Genomic DNA, 19,182 nt, shown 5'->3' with positions numbered 1-19,182 from the left:
CATTAGCATATATATATGGGTACATTTTGTGCAGTATAGAGCATAAATTATTAACCAAATTATTATGTGCAAACTTGTATATTGTCAATGATCATTTCTATGTAGATAGATACAAGAGCTTTTTAAAGATAAAAAAAGAAGATGTGGTAGGAATACCAATGAGACAACTCTTCACAAGAGACCAAATGACACAGAAATTAACCATTATATGTCAATGTATGGCCTTCAACAATGAGCAAAGCCCTTAAAGGTTTATATTTATTAGCTTTTTTAATAGAATAAATGGAATTGGCAATATGGATTGAGTGTTGCCTCTCAACCGTCCAGTTGAAAACATTATAGGCATAAAACTTACGACTTTAAAGATTAATTAGCACAATAACTATCGGTTCCGCAGGGTTGTTTAACCGAGATGAAAATCATGAATAAAAGCCCGCCGCTTGAAAATAAGGATCTGTTGTAGGGATTAATTAACATCACGAGTGCATGAAACTTATTTTACACGATGAATCGGATTTAGAATGATTTTAAATAAGAAATTGGCTAAATTTAAGACGCACAATTTCAATAATTAAATGAATTATTAAAATGTATCAAACAAAGTACTTTTGTTTTTTCAGTCTGATTATTACATTTTTTTAAATTTTTTTTAGGAGTTTTATGAAAAGAATGGATGCAGTGCAAGGTTACCAGATTTTGAACTAATCAAGCGAGAATTCCGTAGATAAAGACATAGAGCATCATCATATCAGAGACATATAATACAAGAGATTGGCAACTCTAGTAGAGTCTATATAACGGCCAATGAAATCACTTGGCCACCGGAAGTGCTTGGGATTAGGATGTGACCTGGGATGAAGGAGGATCGAGATGAGAAAATTCCGCCATTGTTGTTAAAAGAGACGATACGCTTACAGATTTGTTTTCTCGTTTATGTCGATTGCTTTCACAGCTAAAGCATGTAAGTATATTCAAAAGATACATTTAACTAGTTCTACCAATTTGTTTATACTATAATGTGCTGAGATGATGATAATAATCAAATGCAGACCAATTTAAATTCGGTCCATTCAGCTTCCCCTCTTTATTGCTGTAGAACCGGTGTGGCCCATCATTTTTTTCCATAAAACTTTAAAATTTACGATTTTATATACAATTTTAAAGTGTTATTCTACTCCCGATTGTTATCCCGTTAAAATGATACTATTTTCGTATATTTTGATCAAATAGTGTTTTCATAAAATACCATCAAAGGTGATTTATTTTTTTCACATTGATACCCAAATCCAGCTATGCCAGAATTACCTTTTTTTCATAAAACTTAGAAATTATCGAATAAATATGCAATTTAATGAGCCTGTATCAATTCCAAATGTTATCTTGTTAAAATAAGATCAGCGGGGCATATATGTGTATACCATGGACATGTACACATTCCCAATATATTCTTCTTTTCTTTATAAATTTTGTCCATTATTCTCTTTTCTTTATTTATTTTAGCACCCCATCATTCTCCAATCTTGATAAAATGTTTCCTCTTGTCTTTACTTTTCTGATTTCAATTTATGCAGTTATTCCAATACTCCTATTGTATGAATGTAGGACAGTGTCAGAAAGTCACAGGGCAAAAGTCACAATTCATTTTTTCTGATTATTTCTTTGAACAAAAAAACGCTTATTTCTATTCTTGAACAATTGTATATAAACCAACTTTGTAAACAAAAATTATCAAAAACAATTAAAAAATGATCAAATAATTGTTGAAAAAACAAAATGTCAAACTTGTTTGGCACTTAAATGGCTTCATGGTGCCAAGAAATCTTCCTTTTGCATGATTAAAATTAAATAAATCTTCATTTTTCAAATATAATGACACATTTATTAAACTTTAATATGAATATATGTATTAAAAAGTAAATATTTAAAGATATTTCTCTTATATATATATACAAACAATTGTCAACAGATTATTTGTGACTTTTTGTCCTACCAAATTTGTGACTTTATGTCCTGTGACTTTCTGTCCGTTTACCTTTTGTAAACACCTTCCCATTGGCGGATCCAGCCCCTTTTTTGGATGATCAATGAATTTGAATGGGACATGTGGTTGGAACCCCCCTTTATCCTGGGTTGATCCGCCCCTGCTTCCAGACCCTCATGAGATAGAAGCAGAGACTAAGTAAAGTTGATGTCAGCAACTTACATTGTATGTTCACTGTACGATGTTTAACAATTGACAAATATATCAAATATTTGTTCCTAATAGCAAGCTTGAAAGGTCCATACATGACAAAATGAAATTTAAAATAGATTTAGCATAATAAAAACCTGCAGAATGTTGTATGACATACATGTAGGAAGTAAAGTTTAAAAGTAAGACAAATAGATGTTGTATAATAGGCTCTACAAATTCAAATTTCTTTTCAACTCTAAAATATATTTTTTTTTTAATTTAGAATGCCAAAAGAGGAAAAGATGTAGTAAGTTAACAAAAGGAGTTAAAAAGAAAGGTAATCCTCGACCATGGACAGCTGTTGATACCATTATGGAGGAGATATCTGTTGCAGTTTCAACCACACTGAAGATGAAAAGGATCATCCAATTATGACACATCTCTGGTCGAGTTTGTACGTTCTGAGGAAATTTCTATTACATCAGAAGAAGTCAAAGGAGAACTATTGTTAGATGAAAATTCAGACCACACTTACGCAGCAAAAGAACAGCCATTTGAGAATGAAAAAATATGTACGCTTGAATTTGATTGCCATGCTGATTTTTTTCTTGCACCACTGGAAGGCACAGAGCAACTGATTACACAATACATTTGTAATTGAGATATTTGCAGTGAATGAGACACACAATGAACATGAAGAACCTTGCCTTTCTCCCATTCTCCCTTTCAGACTTTATGCCATTTATTACAAGTTAGCATCAATGATACATGTACATATATCCTTAGCTATACAGATACCGAAATTTGCAGTTGCAGGGAAATTAGCACGAAGCTCTCAGTTATCATTGACAGTAACATTATAAGTGAATGTTTGATAATAAAAATATTATTTATACCTGGAATGAGTTTTGTTCTCTTATATCTTGGTTTAATTATTGAAAAAGGATGGAATGATGTGTAGTGATAGTCTAGATATATTGTATACATAAATACTTGTTCTGATTCTCAGTCTGACTGGTCCTTTTCATTTCAGAATAATGGGATGTATAACAGTGTTTTTTTTACAAAATGATGTAATTTGGTTTATCCAAAAGCCACACCAAATTAATTGGTTTATATGATTTATAGATGCTTACTGTGGGGGGAAAAACATAACAAACAAAAAACAAACAAAAACATAAAATTGTACGGCTTGTGATAATGGTGAAATATATTATCATGCCTTTATTATCTTTGTGTCTTTCCAAAGTAAGAAGCCTGTAATTCACTTGTGGTTTGTTGCTGTATATCATATTTGGATTTTTTTGTACATAAATCGGGCGGTTAGTTTTCTTGTTTGAATTGTTAAACCTTTTTCATACATGTAAATAGACCTTGTATAGTTCGCAGTGCAGTATGAATTTTACTCATTGCTAAGAGCCTTATGGTTACCTACAGTTGTTAATGTCTGTATCATTTGGTTTCTTGTGGAGAGTTCAATATTATATTGCATACATGTAGCTGTACAGAAAAGAAATGTCATACACTCGCACATCAATATATTAAAAATATGCCATGAAATATTTTCCACTAGACGTTAGGCAACCATCAATTAAATCAGCCTGATCAACAACAAAGGTAGGCGCATTTTCGTGCAGTTTTTTATAAAGTAAAACAAAAATGTTTTGACTTACAAATCAAGTCAAATAGTTGTAAAACTATTTACACATGTGCATGTCCGTTTCAAAACTAAAAGGAGATTTTAACTAGTCCAAAAGTTAAAAAGAAAGAAAGAAGGGAAACGTGTACATTTCGAAACATTTAGATATCAATGTGGCATTAAAACTGGTGTATGCTTTGAAGTCAACTTACCAAGCTGACAGAAGTATAACATAGTAAAATGTTTCTTCTTACGAAAATTGTTACATGAAAAGGCAGCAATACCTGCTGCTCTGAGTCTTTATCGTATATTTATCAGTTCCTTACACTTAAAATATGGTTTAATCTCTTTCTATTCGAGGTCAAAAGTGAGACTTATATTGCCATTTTCTATTAAATGATCATTAAATGTAAGTCCTAAATACACAATCCGTGAAAAGGAGAAACCATAAATAAACCGACAATCATAGAAAAAAAAAAACTCAATGCAAGCTCATAATGTAAATTTTGAAAAAAAAAACACACTTAGAAAACAATTTACCGACAATCATAGAAAAAAACTTAATACAAGCCCAATTAATAATGAACACAATAAGTATTCAATTTTTAATGATCTATACAAATTATGAATATAAGACGAAGTCGATCATGATTAACGATAAACAAACATATTAATTATTTTTTTCTACACATTAATTAATTTTATATATTTTGTAAATAGTATTTTCGGAAATAGTGTGGACACCTGTGGTGTAACAACTTCTTGTGTACCAGGTGTCAAATAAAACTCTTCAGTTTTAACAGGTTGTGATTTACCTGACCATCGAATAATTCAAGCCTAATATACATGTTACACTGTGAAATTATGTCTCCGAGACAGGTGTATATTTAATAGAAACCCATTGTGAAAGTATCAAATAAAATGAACTCTGATACAATTTATTAAGTGTTAATTATTTAATATTGGTTGTTTTTAATTCAATATCAAATTATGTCTCTTTTTCAATAATACAAATAAAAATTAAAAGGACATTGAAATAAATAATTATGAATGTATGAACTCAAATTATTTAATTAATTATGTTAAATTTAACACTGAAACAGTTAATTTATGCTTAAACATTCACCATTACCTCGAGTACTTTTAATACTTTGATAATAACTCTATTACCCAAAGAGATCTCGCGAGGTTTAAATGTGGCCGTGTGATATTACGGGATTTCGCCGAGTTGCCAATCTCTTGTATTATATGTCTCTGATCATATATATTTATACAATATATATTTTTGCAACTGACTTTTTTTATTGTTTTTTTATTTATTTATATATTTATATTTTAAAGAATAAATCATGTTACATTTTTAGAATTTGTCATTTCACATTAGTATGTTAATAGACACAAGAAGATGTGGTATGAGTGCCAATGAGACAACTCTCCATCCAAGTCGCTTTAAACTTTATGTGAAGAGCTTTATGGAGAAGATGGATCTTATAAAAATGGCTCAAATTATATATATATATAAAAGAAGATGTGGTATGATTGCCAATGAGACACCTCTCCACAAGAGACCAAAAAGGTCACCGTACGGCATTCAATAAGGTAAACGGACAGAAAGTCACAGGACAAAAAGTCACAGGACATAAAGTCACAAATTTGATAGGACAAAAAGTCACAAATATTTTTTTGACAATTGTTTGAATATATAAAAGAAATATCTAGAAACATATATTCCTACCAAAGTTAATGATATTTATCATTTAACTTGAATAATGAAGATTTATTTTATTTTAATCATGCAAAGGACATATTTCTTGGCACCATAAAGCCATTTAAGTGCCAATCTACTTTGACATTTTGTTTTCTTAACAATAATTTTAATCATCTTTGATATTTTTTTGATAAATTTTGCTGACAAAGTTGGGTATATACAATACTTCAAGAAAAATACAAAAATGTTTTTGTAAAAATGAGCATCGTGACTTTTTGTCTGTGACTTTTTGTCCTGTGACTTTCTGTCCTGTGACTTTCTGTCCTACATTCTTCAATAATGAGCAAAGCCCATACCGCATAGTCAGCTATAAAAGAGCCCGAAATGACAATGTAAAACAATTTAAAGGAGAAAACTAACGGCCTTATTTATATATATAAAAAAAAATAACGAAAAATAAATATGTAACGCATAAACAAACGACAACCACTGAATAACAGGCTCCTAACTTGGGACAGGTACATACATACATAATGTGTCGAAGTTAAACATGTCAGCGGGATCCCAACCCCTCCCCTAACCTGGGACAGTGGTATACCAGTACAACATAAGAACGAACTATAAAAATCAGTCGAAAAAGGCTTAACCCATCAGATGGACAAAAATACAAGTGGACGTGGCCGGTTACTTGTACATCCCAACAACAAAAAGACACTAGGATCAGATCTGAGAGTACTTTGCTTAAGTGAGTTTGTATCTTAGTTTCGTTATTATTTCGTCTTTTATTTACTAAAAATTTATTCGTAAAAACCATGTCATCACACCGAAGGACAGAATCACTGACATGACAAGGAATACAATTAATGTCAACATTGAAAGCATCACACAATGACAACATTGAAAGCATCGTGACACAATGACAACATTGAAAGCATCACACAATGACAACATTGAAAGCATCACACAATGACAAGTTTAATTTGAAACATGTATATATTCTACATTTATTATAGGCGGATCCAGGCCCCCCTTAGGTAAAGTTCTGGATCCGCCACTGTTTATTTTTGATATGTATTACAGCAAATATTACGTTTCCCTGACATGCTATGATATTAATTTTTACTTTTGTTTGAGAACAATTATATATATTATCTGTAGCTCTTTGAAAGCTGTGTTGTTATAAGAACCCTACATTTTATTTTCTTTATTCTTGACAGAGTTTGTACTTTAAACAGGTGTTTTTTTTTACAAATACATGTATTATCATTTGTTTGATTTAGGGTTAATTTATTGCCATATTTTAGGCCAAATACGGATCTTAATTAACGCCCCTTGTCCTTTGGAACTGTTTTAAATTTTACCCAAACACACTGCCAGTTTGCACACGGTATATCAGTTAACAACTTTTTACATTTTACGAACCTGGTTTTGTACAATCATCCAGTCCCCGCAACTTTCTTCCAATTTTGGAATCGTGGAATTTCTATAAAATCGTATGGTTGTAGGCCACCCTTTGAAACATTAAATTTATTTAAAACCTTATAATTTGACGGCAAAACAATAATAATAACCTGTATCCATTAATCTATTAAGCCAACCCTTGTCAGAATGTAAAGAGTTTGCTGTCAAATATCACGGTCTTGAAGTTCCTTCAGTTATTTACTGGTCAACCAATGTATGTTTCGTGAAGTTGAATTTCATAACAAAAACCCATACATTCAATCAATGCTTTGCTGTGTTGGCATTCGGTTGAGGTTTTTATTCTATAACCACCGTGAAGGCCGTACGGTTTTAATTATTGCTTATTAAACAAGAATTCACACGCTGGAATGTCTCGTCTCCTTTACTAACCATTGATATATTGTTGATAGTCCTGAATATAAAGCTTTACTATCACATAAAGTTAACAAGAGTTCACACGCTGAAATGTCTCGCCTTCTTTACTAGTCATTGATATTATGGTGATAGTCCTATAGATATAAAGCATTATTATAACTGCCACATAAACTCAACATTAACCAAGAAATATAAACAGTGACCAATGAACCATGAAAATGAGGTCAAGGTCAGACGAACCATGCCAGGCAGGCATGTACAACTAACAATTCTTCCATACAACAACAGATATAGTTGACCTATTGCTTATAGTTAAAGAAAAACAGACAAAAACACAAAAACCTAACACTGATCAATGAACCGTGAAAATGAGGTCAAGGTCAAATAAAACCTACTTGACTGACATATAGATCATAAAATACAATACACCAACTATAGTTGACCTATTGTATATAGTATTAGAAAATTAGACCAAAACTCAAAAACCTAACTTTGACCACTGAACCATGAAAATGAGGTCAAGATCAGATGACACCTACCAGCTAGACCTGTACACCTTACAATCATTTCATACACCAAATATAGTAGACCTATTGCATACAGTATAAGAAAAACAGACCAAAACACAAAAACTTAACTATAATCACTGAACCATGAAAATGAGGTCAAGGTCAGATGACACCTTACAGTCCTTCCATACATCGAATATACTAGACCTATTGCTCATAGTATCTGAGATATAGACTTGACCACCAAAACATAACCTTGTTCACTGATCCATGAAATGAGGTCGAAGTCAAGTTAAAACTGTCTGACGGGCATGATGACCTTGCAAGGTACGAGCATACCAAATCTAGTTTTACTTATAATAAGAGAGAATTTATCATTACAAAAAATCTGAACTTTTTTGTCCAGTAGTCATTGAATCATAAAAATGAGGTCAAGGACATTGGACATGTGACTGACGGAAACTTCGTAACATATACAAAGTATGAAACATCCAGGTCTTCTTAATTATGAAGCTTTAAAGAAGTAAGCTAACGCCGCCGCCGCCGATCACTATCCCTATGTCGAGCTTTCTGCGACAAAGGTCGCAGGTTCGACAAAGGTCGCAGGTTCGACAAAAATGATCCAAAAAATTGAGGTCAAGTCATATAAACCAGACATGAAATACATGTACACCTTACAATCATTTAATACACTAAATATAGTTGATATATAGCTTATAGTTTCTAAGAAACAGACTTAATCAAGAAAACTAAACATTGACCAATGAACCCTGAAAATGAGGTCAAGGTAAGATGAACCATGCCAGAGAGACATGTACAGCTTACAATCCTTCCATACAACAAATATAGTACACCTATTGATGGCCAAACTCAAAAACTTAACTTTGATCACTGACCATGAAAATGAAGTTCAAGGTACTAGACCTATTGTTTATGGTATCAAATATATGGACTTGACCACCAAAACTTAACCTTGTTCACTGCTCCATGGAATGAGGTCAAGTGAAAACTGTCTGCTTGGCATGCGGACCTTGCAAAGTACGTACATACCAAATATAGTTATCCTATTACTCATGATAAGAAAGAAATTTACATTACAAAACATCTCAACTCTTTTTCTCAAGTAGTCACTGAACCATGAAAATGAGGTCAAGGACAATGAACATGTGAAATAAGGCATCTAGAATATACAAAGTATGAAGCATTCAGGGTTTCCACCTTTAAAAATATTAAGCTTTTAGAAGTCAGTTAACGCCGCCGCAGCCGCTGGATCACTAAAGTCGCAGGCTCGACAAAAATCAACTTCATTGTCTAATATTTTTTCATTTTGGGGGCTTTTAATGGCTGACCATTGGGTATGGTTTAGCTAATGCATGAAGGCCGTGCGGTGCCTTTAAGTTGTCAAGTTCTAATATGTTATTTGGGTCTGGTGGAGATTGTCTTATTGGCAGTTATGCAACAACTTATTTTTACTCGTCCTGAACATGCATTAAATATTTGCCACTGAACGTTTGTAGCAACCAACAATCAATAAATCTTATTTTTACATTCATTTGAACCCTGGTGGATAGTTCTTATTCACATTGGCATTCATACCACATCTCCTTATTTTTATATTGAGCATAGTCACTTTGGCAACTTGTAATGTACCATTTGTGTGTTTTAACAGAAGGGTACTTAGTCTATCAATCCTAGAGTTATGGTTAAAAATAGTCTTTTCAACGCCGTTCGTAATTGTTTTAACGTCCAACTGGAAGACGTCTTTATTGTGACGTCGGCCCTTCCCATCATTCTCTTCTTTCCTTCACAACGACGTGAAAAGAAATACACACAGAGATTCAGCAACTTTTCGCAGAGAAAATTAATAGAAATGGAGGCCACAGATGTAACAATGACCATATATATTCCAAGGATGTACGGAATAGATTATGTTTTTGGTGGAATGTAAGTATTTTTAAGAATTCGGTAGTTAAGTTAAGAAATATTAGTAACTTCAGTTTGTGAGCTGTAAAATTATTTCTTTGATTTTGATTTTGTGAGGGTCGGGGAATTGTAAAATCTTTTCGACCATACGAGGTTATTTGGTTGGTTTTTCGTAAACTGTTTATAAATTAGGCTGTAAGTTGTCTCAATTGAATTGCTTCCTATTTTTATGTCGCGGCCTTTTATAAAGCCGAAAAAAATAATAAATCGACTATAACAAACTTATAGTTATCAACAATATCGTCAAATCATGTTATCTTTGTTGTAGGTTTGACAAGAAGATTGTCAAGCAATGTGAAAAGAAAATCAAAGAAATGGAAAAGGAGATTAAAAAACACAATCAAATTTACAAGAAATTGCAGGATCAGCAAAAGGTAACAATTACAATTCACATAAGACCCCTCCCATCCACACTCGAAAAAAATTATGAGAAAAATAAAATAGAAAATAGAAAAAGGAAATTGAAGAAAAAGGGATAATTGTCAAATGCAATCCTTTAAATAGTTATTATGAAAAGAGTAAATTGTAGATCGACCTCCCCCATTTCCCCCAAGTAAATCCAAATTCTAAACCTTGGATTTTAATGAGGACAGAAGTCATTCCTGTATCTGTATCTGCATCGGAATAAATTCTGCCAATGTAGGCACACCTCCAATGGAAATATGTTATCCTTCATCACACAATATTATAATACGCAATTGTATCTAAGATAAGAACCTCGACATTTATCAAATAACTTAACCTCTGACAAATATAAAAATGTATGTCAAATTATAACAAATGCTTCAATATAACTATCATTTAAGTAAGCGAAATCCTTATTTCTAACACTTGAATAAAATATCATTTCAGGTGTGTTGGCTTGCCAACAGGAAAGTTACATACAAGATGGATACTTCAATGAAGATTAATGATTACACAGAAGAAAATTTTAGTGCGCACGAAGAACGCTCAACACGAAGAGCAATGAATAAGGTTCAGAAACATCTTCAAGAAACATTAAAGCAAGCAAAAAAGACGGAACAAAAGTATCAACATCTTCTGGAGCAGGAGTCCAGAATAAGATCATCTGTCAAAAAGGTAAATAAAATTATGCAACTTTTATAATACAAAGCAGACACGAAAATACCCAATTATTCAACTAAACATGGAACTATAATAAAAATCATAATTAATTTAATGAGCACATCACTGTGAAGAGAGGTATGATATAAAAACTTGAATTTTACTGAACTACCACTGAAAAATGTATGACATATTTTGGTGCTGGATACATACCTATTGATTTGTAGAATAATTATTTCCTTGCAGAGAACAGAGTAAGACCTTAGACTTATAGTGTACGAAAAGTTCAAGCTAGGTAATGTAATAGATTTTGCACAGATAAAAAGGATTTTAATTTTGATTCACAGTTGTTTTTTTTTTAAATCATTTTTTATTCTATTTATTTAAGCTGGAACAGGACATAGTCAAAATGATTGAATTCTATGTGAATGTCAGGACACGAACTGCAGCACCAGTGTAAGTAAAAGATATATTAACGAACTTATGTCAGCTAAACCATTTAGTATGTTGACATTAAATAGTCTTTTTGTTTGGTTGCTGTCGCTTGCATCATTTCCGAATCTCTTATTATCAATACGTTTGCCTGCAAAGCGACACAGAAAGTTTTATAAGTTTGGAATAATAATTATTGGCATTAACGTTACGGATAGTCATAAAAAAAGTATTTAATTGGTCATGCAACTGATCTTCAAAAGCGTTTACAACACCAAATAGATAAAAACTTGAAGGTTTAACAATATAACATATGCCAGAAAGTACATAAGAGGAAACTTAGAATAATTAACGTTTTAAAGGATGAGGCAGTAATGACAGGGGAATATATTAAAACAAAAGGGGGAAGGAAATAGTGAAATATAAATACAAACGTTTTGGTAGATGAAATAATAACATGTTTTAACAATTAACAATGCATTACAATATATTTATTTCATTGTAGTAACAGTAAGATACACACAATTATCCCAATACAAACTGTTGTGCAAAGAATGAGTAGCAAATACCAGTTTACCGTGCCGCAGGTTAGTTCATTTTTTATGCCTCGTTCACACGTGCATTTAATTCGAATTGAATTCGAATCGAATTCGCTAATCGCGTTCACACACTCTTCTTTTTTTAATTCGAATTGATTCGAATTGGCTAATTCGAATTAACTAATTCGCATTAGAAATACGTTTTTGTTAATACGTATTTAAAAAAGTTAACGTCATTGACGCTTAATTGTAATTCGAATTAGAATTGACGTTAGGACGTAAAACGTTTCGAATGCGAATTAAACTAGTTCGAATTAGTTAATGCGAATCGAATTCGTATTACGTGTGAACATTATATTCATGAGCATTTATGGGAGAATTATTGTGTAGTTTACAGCATAGATTATATATATGTAAACCAATGTATTGTCAAGTGGTCCGGCACTCCTAGGTAGATAGTACGTTACAAGAGCTTTTTAAATCTAAAACAAATCTTAATGTGGTATGATTACCAATGAGAGTCGGAGACAACTCTTCACAAGAGACCAAATGACACAGAAATTAACCATTATATGTCACTGTATGGCCTTCAACAATGAGCAAAGCCAATAAAGGTTTATATTTATTAGCTTTTTTAATAGAATAAATGGAATTGGCAATATGGATTGAGTGTTGCCTCTCAACCGTCCAGTTGAAAACATTATAGGCATAAAACTTACGACTTTAAACTAAGATTAATTAGCACAATAGCTATCGGTTCCGCAGGGTTGTTTAACCGAGATGAAATCATGACTGAAACTCCACCGCTTAAAAATAAGGATCTATTGTAGGGATTAATTAACATCACGAGTGCATGAAACTTATTTTACACGATGAATCGGATTTAGAATGATTTTAAATGAGATATTGGCTAAAATTAAGGCGCACAATTTCAATAATTAAATGAATTATTAAAATGTATCAAACAAAGTACTTTTGTTTTAGTCTGATTATTTCATTTTTTTTTTCATTTTTTTTCAGGAGTTTAATAAAAAGAATGGATTCAGTGCAAGGTTACCAGATTTTGAACTAATCAAGCGAGAATTCCGTAAATAAAGACAATCAGCATCATCATATACACTTGTACAATATCATATGTATTTTTGTAAAAGACTTTTTTTATAGTTTTTTTTATGTTTTCCGGAATAAATTATGATATATTTTAAGCATTTGCCATTTCACATTATTTAGTATGTTAATATTCAGCAAATCGAGAGAGGGAAACAAAAACATGCAAACAAATGGAGAATCAAAGGAGCATAAATCTCGCCCATTGATTTACGTTTTCAAAGTTGCCAAAATCAGCCTTTCTTCTGAACCAAAGAAATAACATACAGAACATATCGGAATTTTTTGGCATTATTTTGTTCAGTGGTTTTAGCGAATAAGATTGAAATGGAAACGGTGAATGTGTCAAAGAGACAATTGCAACCACCCCACAAAAGAGTAGAACACTGCTGAAGACACATAATAAGAATAAGACCATCTGAATTCCTTTAGGCCTTTTATCCTTACATATAATGTTGTTCCGGGGACAACCATGGTTGATACATTGGTGACTCGTTAGGTCAGTTAATTCTTACATTGTTTTTAGTGTACATGGAGCTATGTTGTCAAAGTAAGAACAGGAGAAACTGTGTACAACAATCAGAACATTTCGAATACACTTTAGGTCAAAAATGAAAAGGATAAGACACTTGAAGGTATAACCAAATAATAAAACATAAAGAGAGGCATGCAATTTTATGATCAGAATTAAAAGAAGAAAGACTACAAAACAAGACTCGTTCATAAAAAGCAAAACAAAGAAAGTTCACAAAACAAGACCGTTCACAAAAAGCAAAACAAAAAAAGTTCACAAAACAACCCACATTGACAAAAATATATGGTCAACAAATGGATAAATGAGGTACTCGGTTGGATCAGTACATTTGTCCTCTTGTAACACCCGTCACGAAAAACGTAATAAATTCTATAAGTAATTGATTCGTGCAAAGTGATTAAAACATATAGAAGAGCAGTTTATTGCCGATTTACAGGATGCTTATTTTAGAGATTTATCTAAGAAAATATATAAATTAAAACATTAACCTTAGATCAGTCAGAAAAGAGGGACGAAAGATACCAAAAGCAGTCAAACTCATAAATCTAAAAACAAACTGACAACACCATGGCTAAAAATGAAAAAGACAAACAAACAACAGAGGCTATTTTAGTACATGATAGCCATCATACAACACCACTTTCTGGTTTAAATGATATTATTAATAACTTTTCTGGGATTTTAAAAAATGCTGTTGCAAGAACTAAATGTTCACCAAAAGGCTGGGTAAACAATAACAGTAAGAAAGCAATGCCATAATCAACAACGGTATGATGTTCGTAAAACTAAATTAAAACATGTAAATTATTTAGGCCGTCTTCTTAACCATCACCATGGAATAAATGTTTAAAGGAAAAATAATGTTTGCGTGAGTAAAAAAAAAAAACAGTATACAAGAAATAAATGGCAAAATTTGTTTATAGTCAACTTTGTCTAAGGGAGTTGGGTCCGTGTAACACTTATCAATTCAAAGTTTTAAAAAGTTTTAAAACTTTAGATTTTTTAAATTTTGATCAAAGTTTCAAAATATCAAAATCCCAAATTGTGTAAAAGTTTTGAAATTTTGAAATTTTAACCAAATAATTAAAATATTAAAATTCTAAATATCGTTTATAGATTTGATAGTTTAGAAATTTGATCGAACTTTTAAAATACTAAACTTAATGTGCAATTTTGATTATTTCACTTTTTGAAAGTTTGAATTTTTAGATTTTTGATTAAAATATCAAAACGATAAAAGGGGCGAAAAGAGGGGTACTTGTGAACTGCAAAAGGAAATAAAAGCGGAACGAAACGAAACAAAATGAAATGAAGACATACTGACACTTAAACGTTAATGTAAAACATAAAACCACAGACAGGCAGTTGTAACAGGTGAACAATTGGATGACAAAAATAAATATTTCTCAAAAGAAGAGAATTCATTTTAAACGCACGGCTCTGATACTGACCATTTTACTTGCTAGTTTTCCCAGCACCCATATTTTAAGAGTAACAGTAAAAAATGACCAACTCGCAGTAGGTCAAATAGTATGGTAAGGTTGAGTATATAAAAAAGAAGATGTATATATATGTTCCAGACCGTATGAGTATTTGGACCGTACGCGTACGGTCTGGACCGTATGCGTACTTTTTCAAAATACGCGTACGGTCAGACCGTACGCGTACGGTCTGACTAATATTAAGAAGTTGGTCAAGTTTATTAGATACAAATGTATATGACAGATCAACATAACTTATATCTCAAATTAATATAAAAAGTTCAATAGTAATTGAAATAAAAACTTAATATTTTAACTATTTAAAAAAATCACGCTTATTTAATCTGTTAATCTCCTATATTTAGCATGTCAGTAATGTCAGTAATTCATTAATTGCAGCCCAGTATGCTCATTGAAATTGATGTTAACGGAAGACAATTGTCATAGAATATTTAGGAACTTTACAAAAAAAATGCATATGCAAAGGAACATGCATGAACAAAACATGTTAATGTAAAAAAAAATATGACGTTCCTTGTCGTAGCAAGACTAGTGTCACCTTGGGCCAGAGTAACAAAATAGGATTCAGATATACAATTAAACAAATATTTAATGTACTGAACATAGGATGACCGCAAGTTCTTTTGGATGGTCAATTGTTCGCTTTATTCACTTCATCCATCTATTTGTAATAATAACAATTTGTATAACTAAAAATAAAGATTTCGATAAATGTTTGTTTAAATTTAACCCATATGATCTCAAAACATGTCTGGTCAGCTGGACCGTACGCGTATACTCATACGGTCCGACCGTACGCGTATGGTCGGACCGTACGAGTATACGTATACCGTCCGGACCGTACGCGTACGGTCCAAATACTCATATGGTCTGGAACATATATATATTCTACTGAACTTTAAGCAATAAAATGGCTCAATACACATTGTATTATCTCATTTGATTTCAAATTTTTCTGTTATGCTTTACGACTTCTTACTTTCTGCAATCACGTCGGCAGATGAATATATCATTCCATGTACATTTTGAACGATCGTCTTTTACGTTTTAATCAACTATTTCTGTTCTTTATAAATTGTTGGCCTTAAATATTCAGCTTTGAGCGTTCCTGAAGAAGGTAGATCCAGAAAAACGTTTCGGTCGTAAATTCTAACGTTTTGTATTCATTATTTTTTATCGAATGCATGACGATCATATATTGCCTTGTGGCTTGTATCAACGATTTCAGATCTAAGGGACCGTTCAATATTTATCAGATGGATGGGCCGGTGCAAAATGGGGCTTGGCAAGCACTTTTTTAGTCGAAATATTTGGATGGGCGAGAACTTTTTTTTAAATATTTAATGGATGGGCCAGAACATATTTTACAGGAAAAATTTTGCTATCAATTTAATCGGTGTGTAGGAATTTTCTTTTGCAGGCACTCAAAACATATCTCAACAAACTGGTAGCTTGGTTCATTTCTGTCAATTTTAAGGATTTAATTAAGGAATAAAAAAGCTAGAATTTTTTGTTCGAACTATCTTTTAAATTATTTTGACCTAAAAATATAGAATACCAAGTTGTTTAATAGTTTGGTGTATTGCTGTTAAATTTGTGGATTTAATTAATAAGTTAAAAAAAGAGCTCAAATTTTCAGGTAAGGCTAAATTCAGATAGTCAATTTTTAAAAAAAATATAACTTTCTCAATTTAACTTGGATTTTCATAAAACTCTACATCTATCTCATATATATATATTGATCTTATAGAAAGCCAGGTTGTTTGGTAGTTAGGTGTACATGTATTGCTTTTAAATTTATGGATTTGATTAATAGGTAAGAAAAAAAAGCTCAAATTTTTATTTTAGGCTAAATTTAGATAGTCACCTTTATTTTTTTTTATATCAATTTTAAATCAACTTGGATTTTCATAAAACTTAATAGCTATCTCAATTATATATTGATCTTACAGAAAGCAAGTTTGTTTGTTACTTTGGTGTATTGTTGTAATTTTTATGGATTTTATAAATAGGTAAAAAAAAGCTAAAATTTTAAGTTAAGGCTGAATCTGGAAAGTCATCTTTAATTTTTTTCATAACTTTTTCAAATCAATATGGATTTTCATAAAACTTTACAGCTATTTCATTTATATATTGATCTTATAGAATGCCAAATATTTTGGTAGTTTGGTGTATTGCTGTCATTCTTATGGATTTAATAAAAAGGTTTAAAAAAGCTCAAATTTTCAGTTTATATTCATCTTTAGAAAAATTTCATAACTTTTTCAAAACAACTTGCATTTTCATAAAACTCTACTGCTATATCATTTTTATATTGATCTTACTGAATGCCAGGCTGTTTAGTTCTTTGTTTTTTTGCTGTCATTTTATGGATTTAGTTAAAAGGTTGAAAAAAGCTACAATTTTAAGTTTAGACTAAATTCAGATGGTCACCTTCAAATTTTTTCACAACTTTTTCAAATCAACTTACATTTTCATATAACTCTATACAGCTATCTCATTTATATATTGATCTTACAGAATGCTAGGTTGTTTGATAGTTTGGTGTTTAGCTGTCAAATTTAGGGAATTAATTGATATGCTAAAAAGGCTGCATGAAAGTCAAAAACATGTCTGCCTATATTTGCTTAAAAAGACCATAATTTCTTTTTTCAGAAAAGTAGAATAGATAAAGGGACATTGATTATTGAACTATAAACATGCTCTGTTATTAGAACAATAATTAGTAATTCAGCATATGATTATATGTTTGCTAGTCCAAGAGTTATTGTCCATGATTTCTTGATTCTTGATTTCAAGTCATAAATATTTAAAAACTTTAAAATAGAAAAAGAACCTAAATCATTTTTGATTGTCTTATAGTTTTAGAGGGGCAAGGACTTTTTTTATAGATTTTTTTAGATGGGCAAGCACTTTTTTCTGAATTTAAAAGGATGGGCATTAACTTTTTTAATGAAACAATATTAAGAAAGCACCGGCCCATCCATCTGGTAAATATTGAACGGTCCCTAAGTATTGGTACAGCAGGAATACTGAATTCATGGTGTCGCAATGAACGTTGTGCTTGTCTGGAATGTGGGAGGTTTTTGATATTTTTTTACGCTGAAATTCAGAATAAGACCAATATTAGTAGCTTGGAGCCAGAATACTTCTATAAGGTGTCTACATAAAGTCACCATAGATAGATACTAGAATGTAAAATATGAAGTTGCGCCAGACGCGCGTTTCGTCTACAAAATACTTATCAGTGACACTCGAATCAAAATAAGTTAAAATGGCCAAATAAAAGTCGTTAACATCCAACTAATTGTTCTGGTTGTAAACGCTGTATACATTCATATCATAAACGTATAACATAAACATTATTTTCAGCCTTCATATTTATGTAATAGTTGTCGCTGTACATTAATCGCCCATCTATCAATTTGTATGTGTCGGCGTTTAGAAATTGAAAATCATTTTAAAAAGTTTATATCATGCAGTGATAAATAGTTATCTTTTTGGGAATCACATATATAAATATAGTCACTAAAGTGACACTTTGGATACTTCCACGAGGGGCTTTAATACAGGTACATAAAAATATTCTGATCTCCAATTTGCTGGAGAAAACAAAATCTGTGCAAGCAGAGGACAAAAACAAAAATATTCTGAATCCAGATTTCCCCCATGCCTTATAGTATTAACTTCTGAACCAAATAATTTGATTAATAGCGATGGAAAACTTGTTTGCACGTTTTTTTTTTTTTTTTCTTCACTTCGACAAAACAAACATATTCCCAATTTTTAAGTTAAATGGTTGCACCCTTAGACAACGTTTGGACTGATTCTTGTACAAAGTATACGCATTTACCATAATATATTCATTAGGGGCCCTAAAGGACCAAGCACTGTTTTCAAATAGAAAATAAAAGGAAATGGATTTTGTTTGTATGAAGGGATATCATTGTTCCGTATTTGTTACTTGTGCATTTTTAAGAGCATATCCATGAACATAGATATAGCCAAACAGTTTTTTTCTAACGGTGAGAATTTCTTCCCTTTAAGATATATAAGCTACTGTTACCTGCTTAAATTAAATATTTAATAAAAAGTATACCTTCATGTGCTACTTTTTTAGTAAAACGAGGTCGAAATTTCACTGGATCTTTGCT

The 19,182-nt window shown here is 31.5% G+C and overlaps 1 protein-coding gene and 1 long non-coding RNA gene across 2 annotated transcripts; both read left to right on the top strand.

Moving 5' to 3' along the window:
* The first annotated feature begins 751 nt into the window (after positions 1–751).
* Positions 752–3,075, top strand: LOC143072070 (uncharacterized). The gene is made up of 2 exons (XR_012977029.1): positions 752–961; positions 2,457–3,075. It is a non-coding gene; the product is annotated as an uncharacterized LOC143072070 (long non-coding RNA).
* A 6,508-nt stretch (positions 3,076–9,583) lies between these two features.
* On the top strand, positions 9,584–13,089 carry LOC143072069 (uncharacterized). Its single transcript, XM_076246851.1, has 6 exons — positions 9,584–9,809; positions 10,117–10,222; positions 10,701–10,928; positions 11,302–11,369; positions 11,851–11,932; positions 12,905–13,089. The coding sequence occupies exons 1-6, from the start codon at positions 9,736–9,738 to the stop codon at positions 12,977–12,979; spliced, it is 633 nt and encodes a 210-aa protein (XP_076102966.1). The 5' UTR covers positions 9,584–9,735; the 3' UTR covers positions 12,980–13,089.
* Positions 13,090–19,182: the final 6,093 nt, after the last annotated feature.

Source organism: Mytilus galloprovincialis, chromosome 4, assembly GCF_965363235.1.
Source record: "Mytilus galloprovincialis chromosome 4, xbMytGall1.hap1.1, whole genome shotgun sequence".
Taxonomy (NCBI): Eukaryota; Metazoa; Mollusca; class Bivalvia; order Mytilida; family Mytilidae; genus Mytilus; species Mytilus galloprovincialis.
The sequence above is the reverse complement of the archived record's forward strand: the minus strand, read 5'-3'. Positions and strand labels throughout refer to the sequence as shown.

Coding starts and splice junctions, on each gene's coding strand:
- LOC143072069 (XM_076246851.1), top strand. CDS start 9,736: ATGGAGGCCACAGATGTAACAATGACCATATATATTCCAAGGATGTAC. Junction 9,810..10,116: donor GATTATGTTTTTGGTGGAAT/GTAAGTATTTTT, acceptor TCTTTGTTGTAG/GTTTGACAAGAAGATTGTCA. Junction 11,370..11,850: donor ACACGAACTGCAGCACCAGT/GTAAGTAAAAGA, acceptor ATTTCATTGTAG/TAACAGTAAGATACACACAA.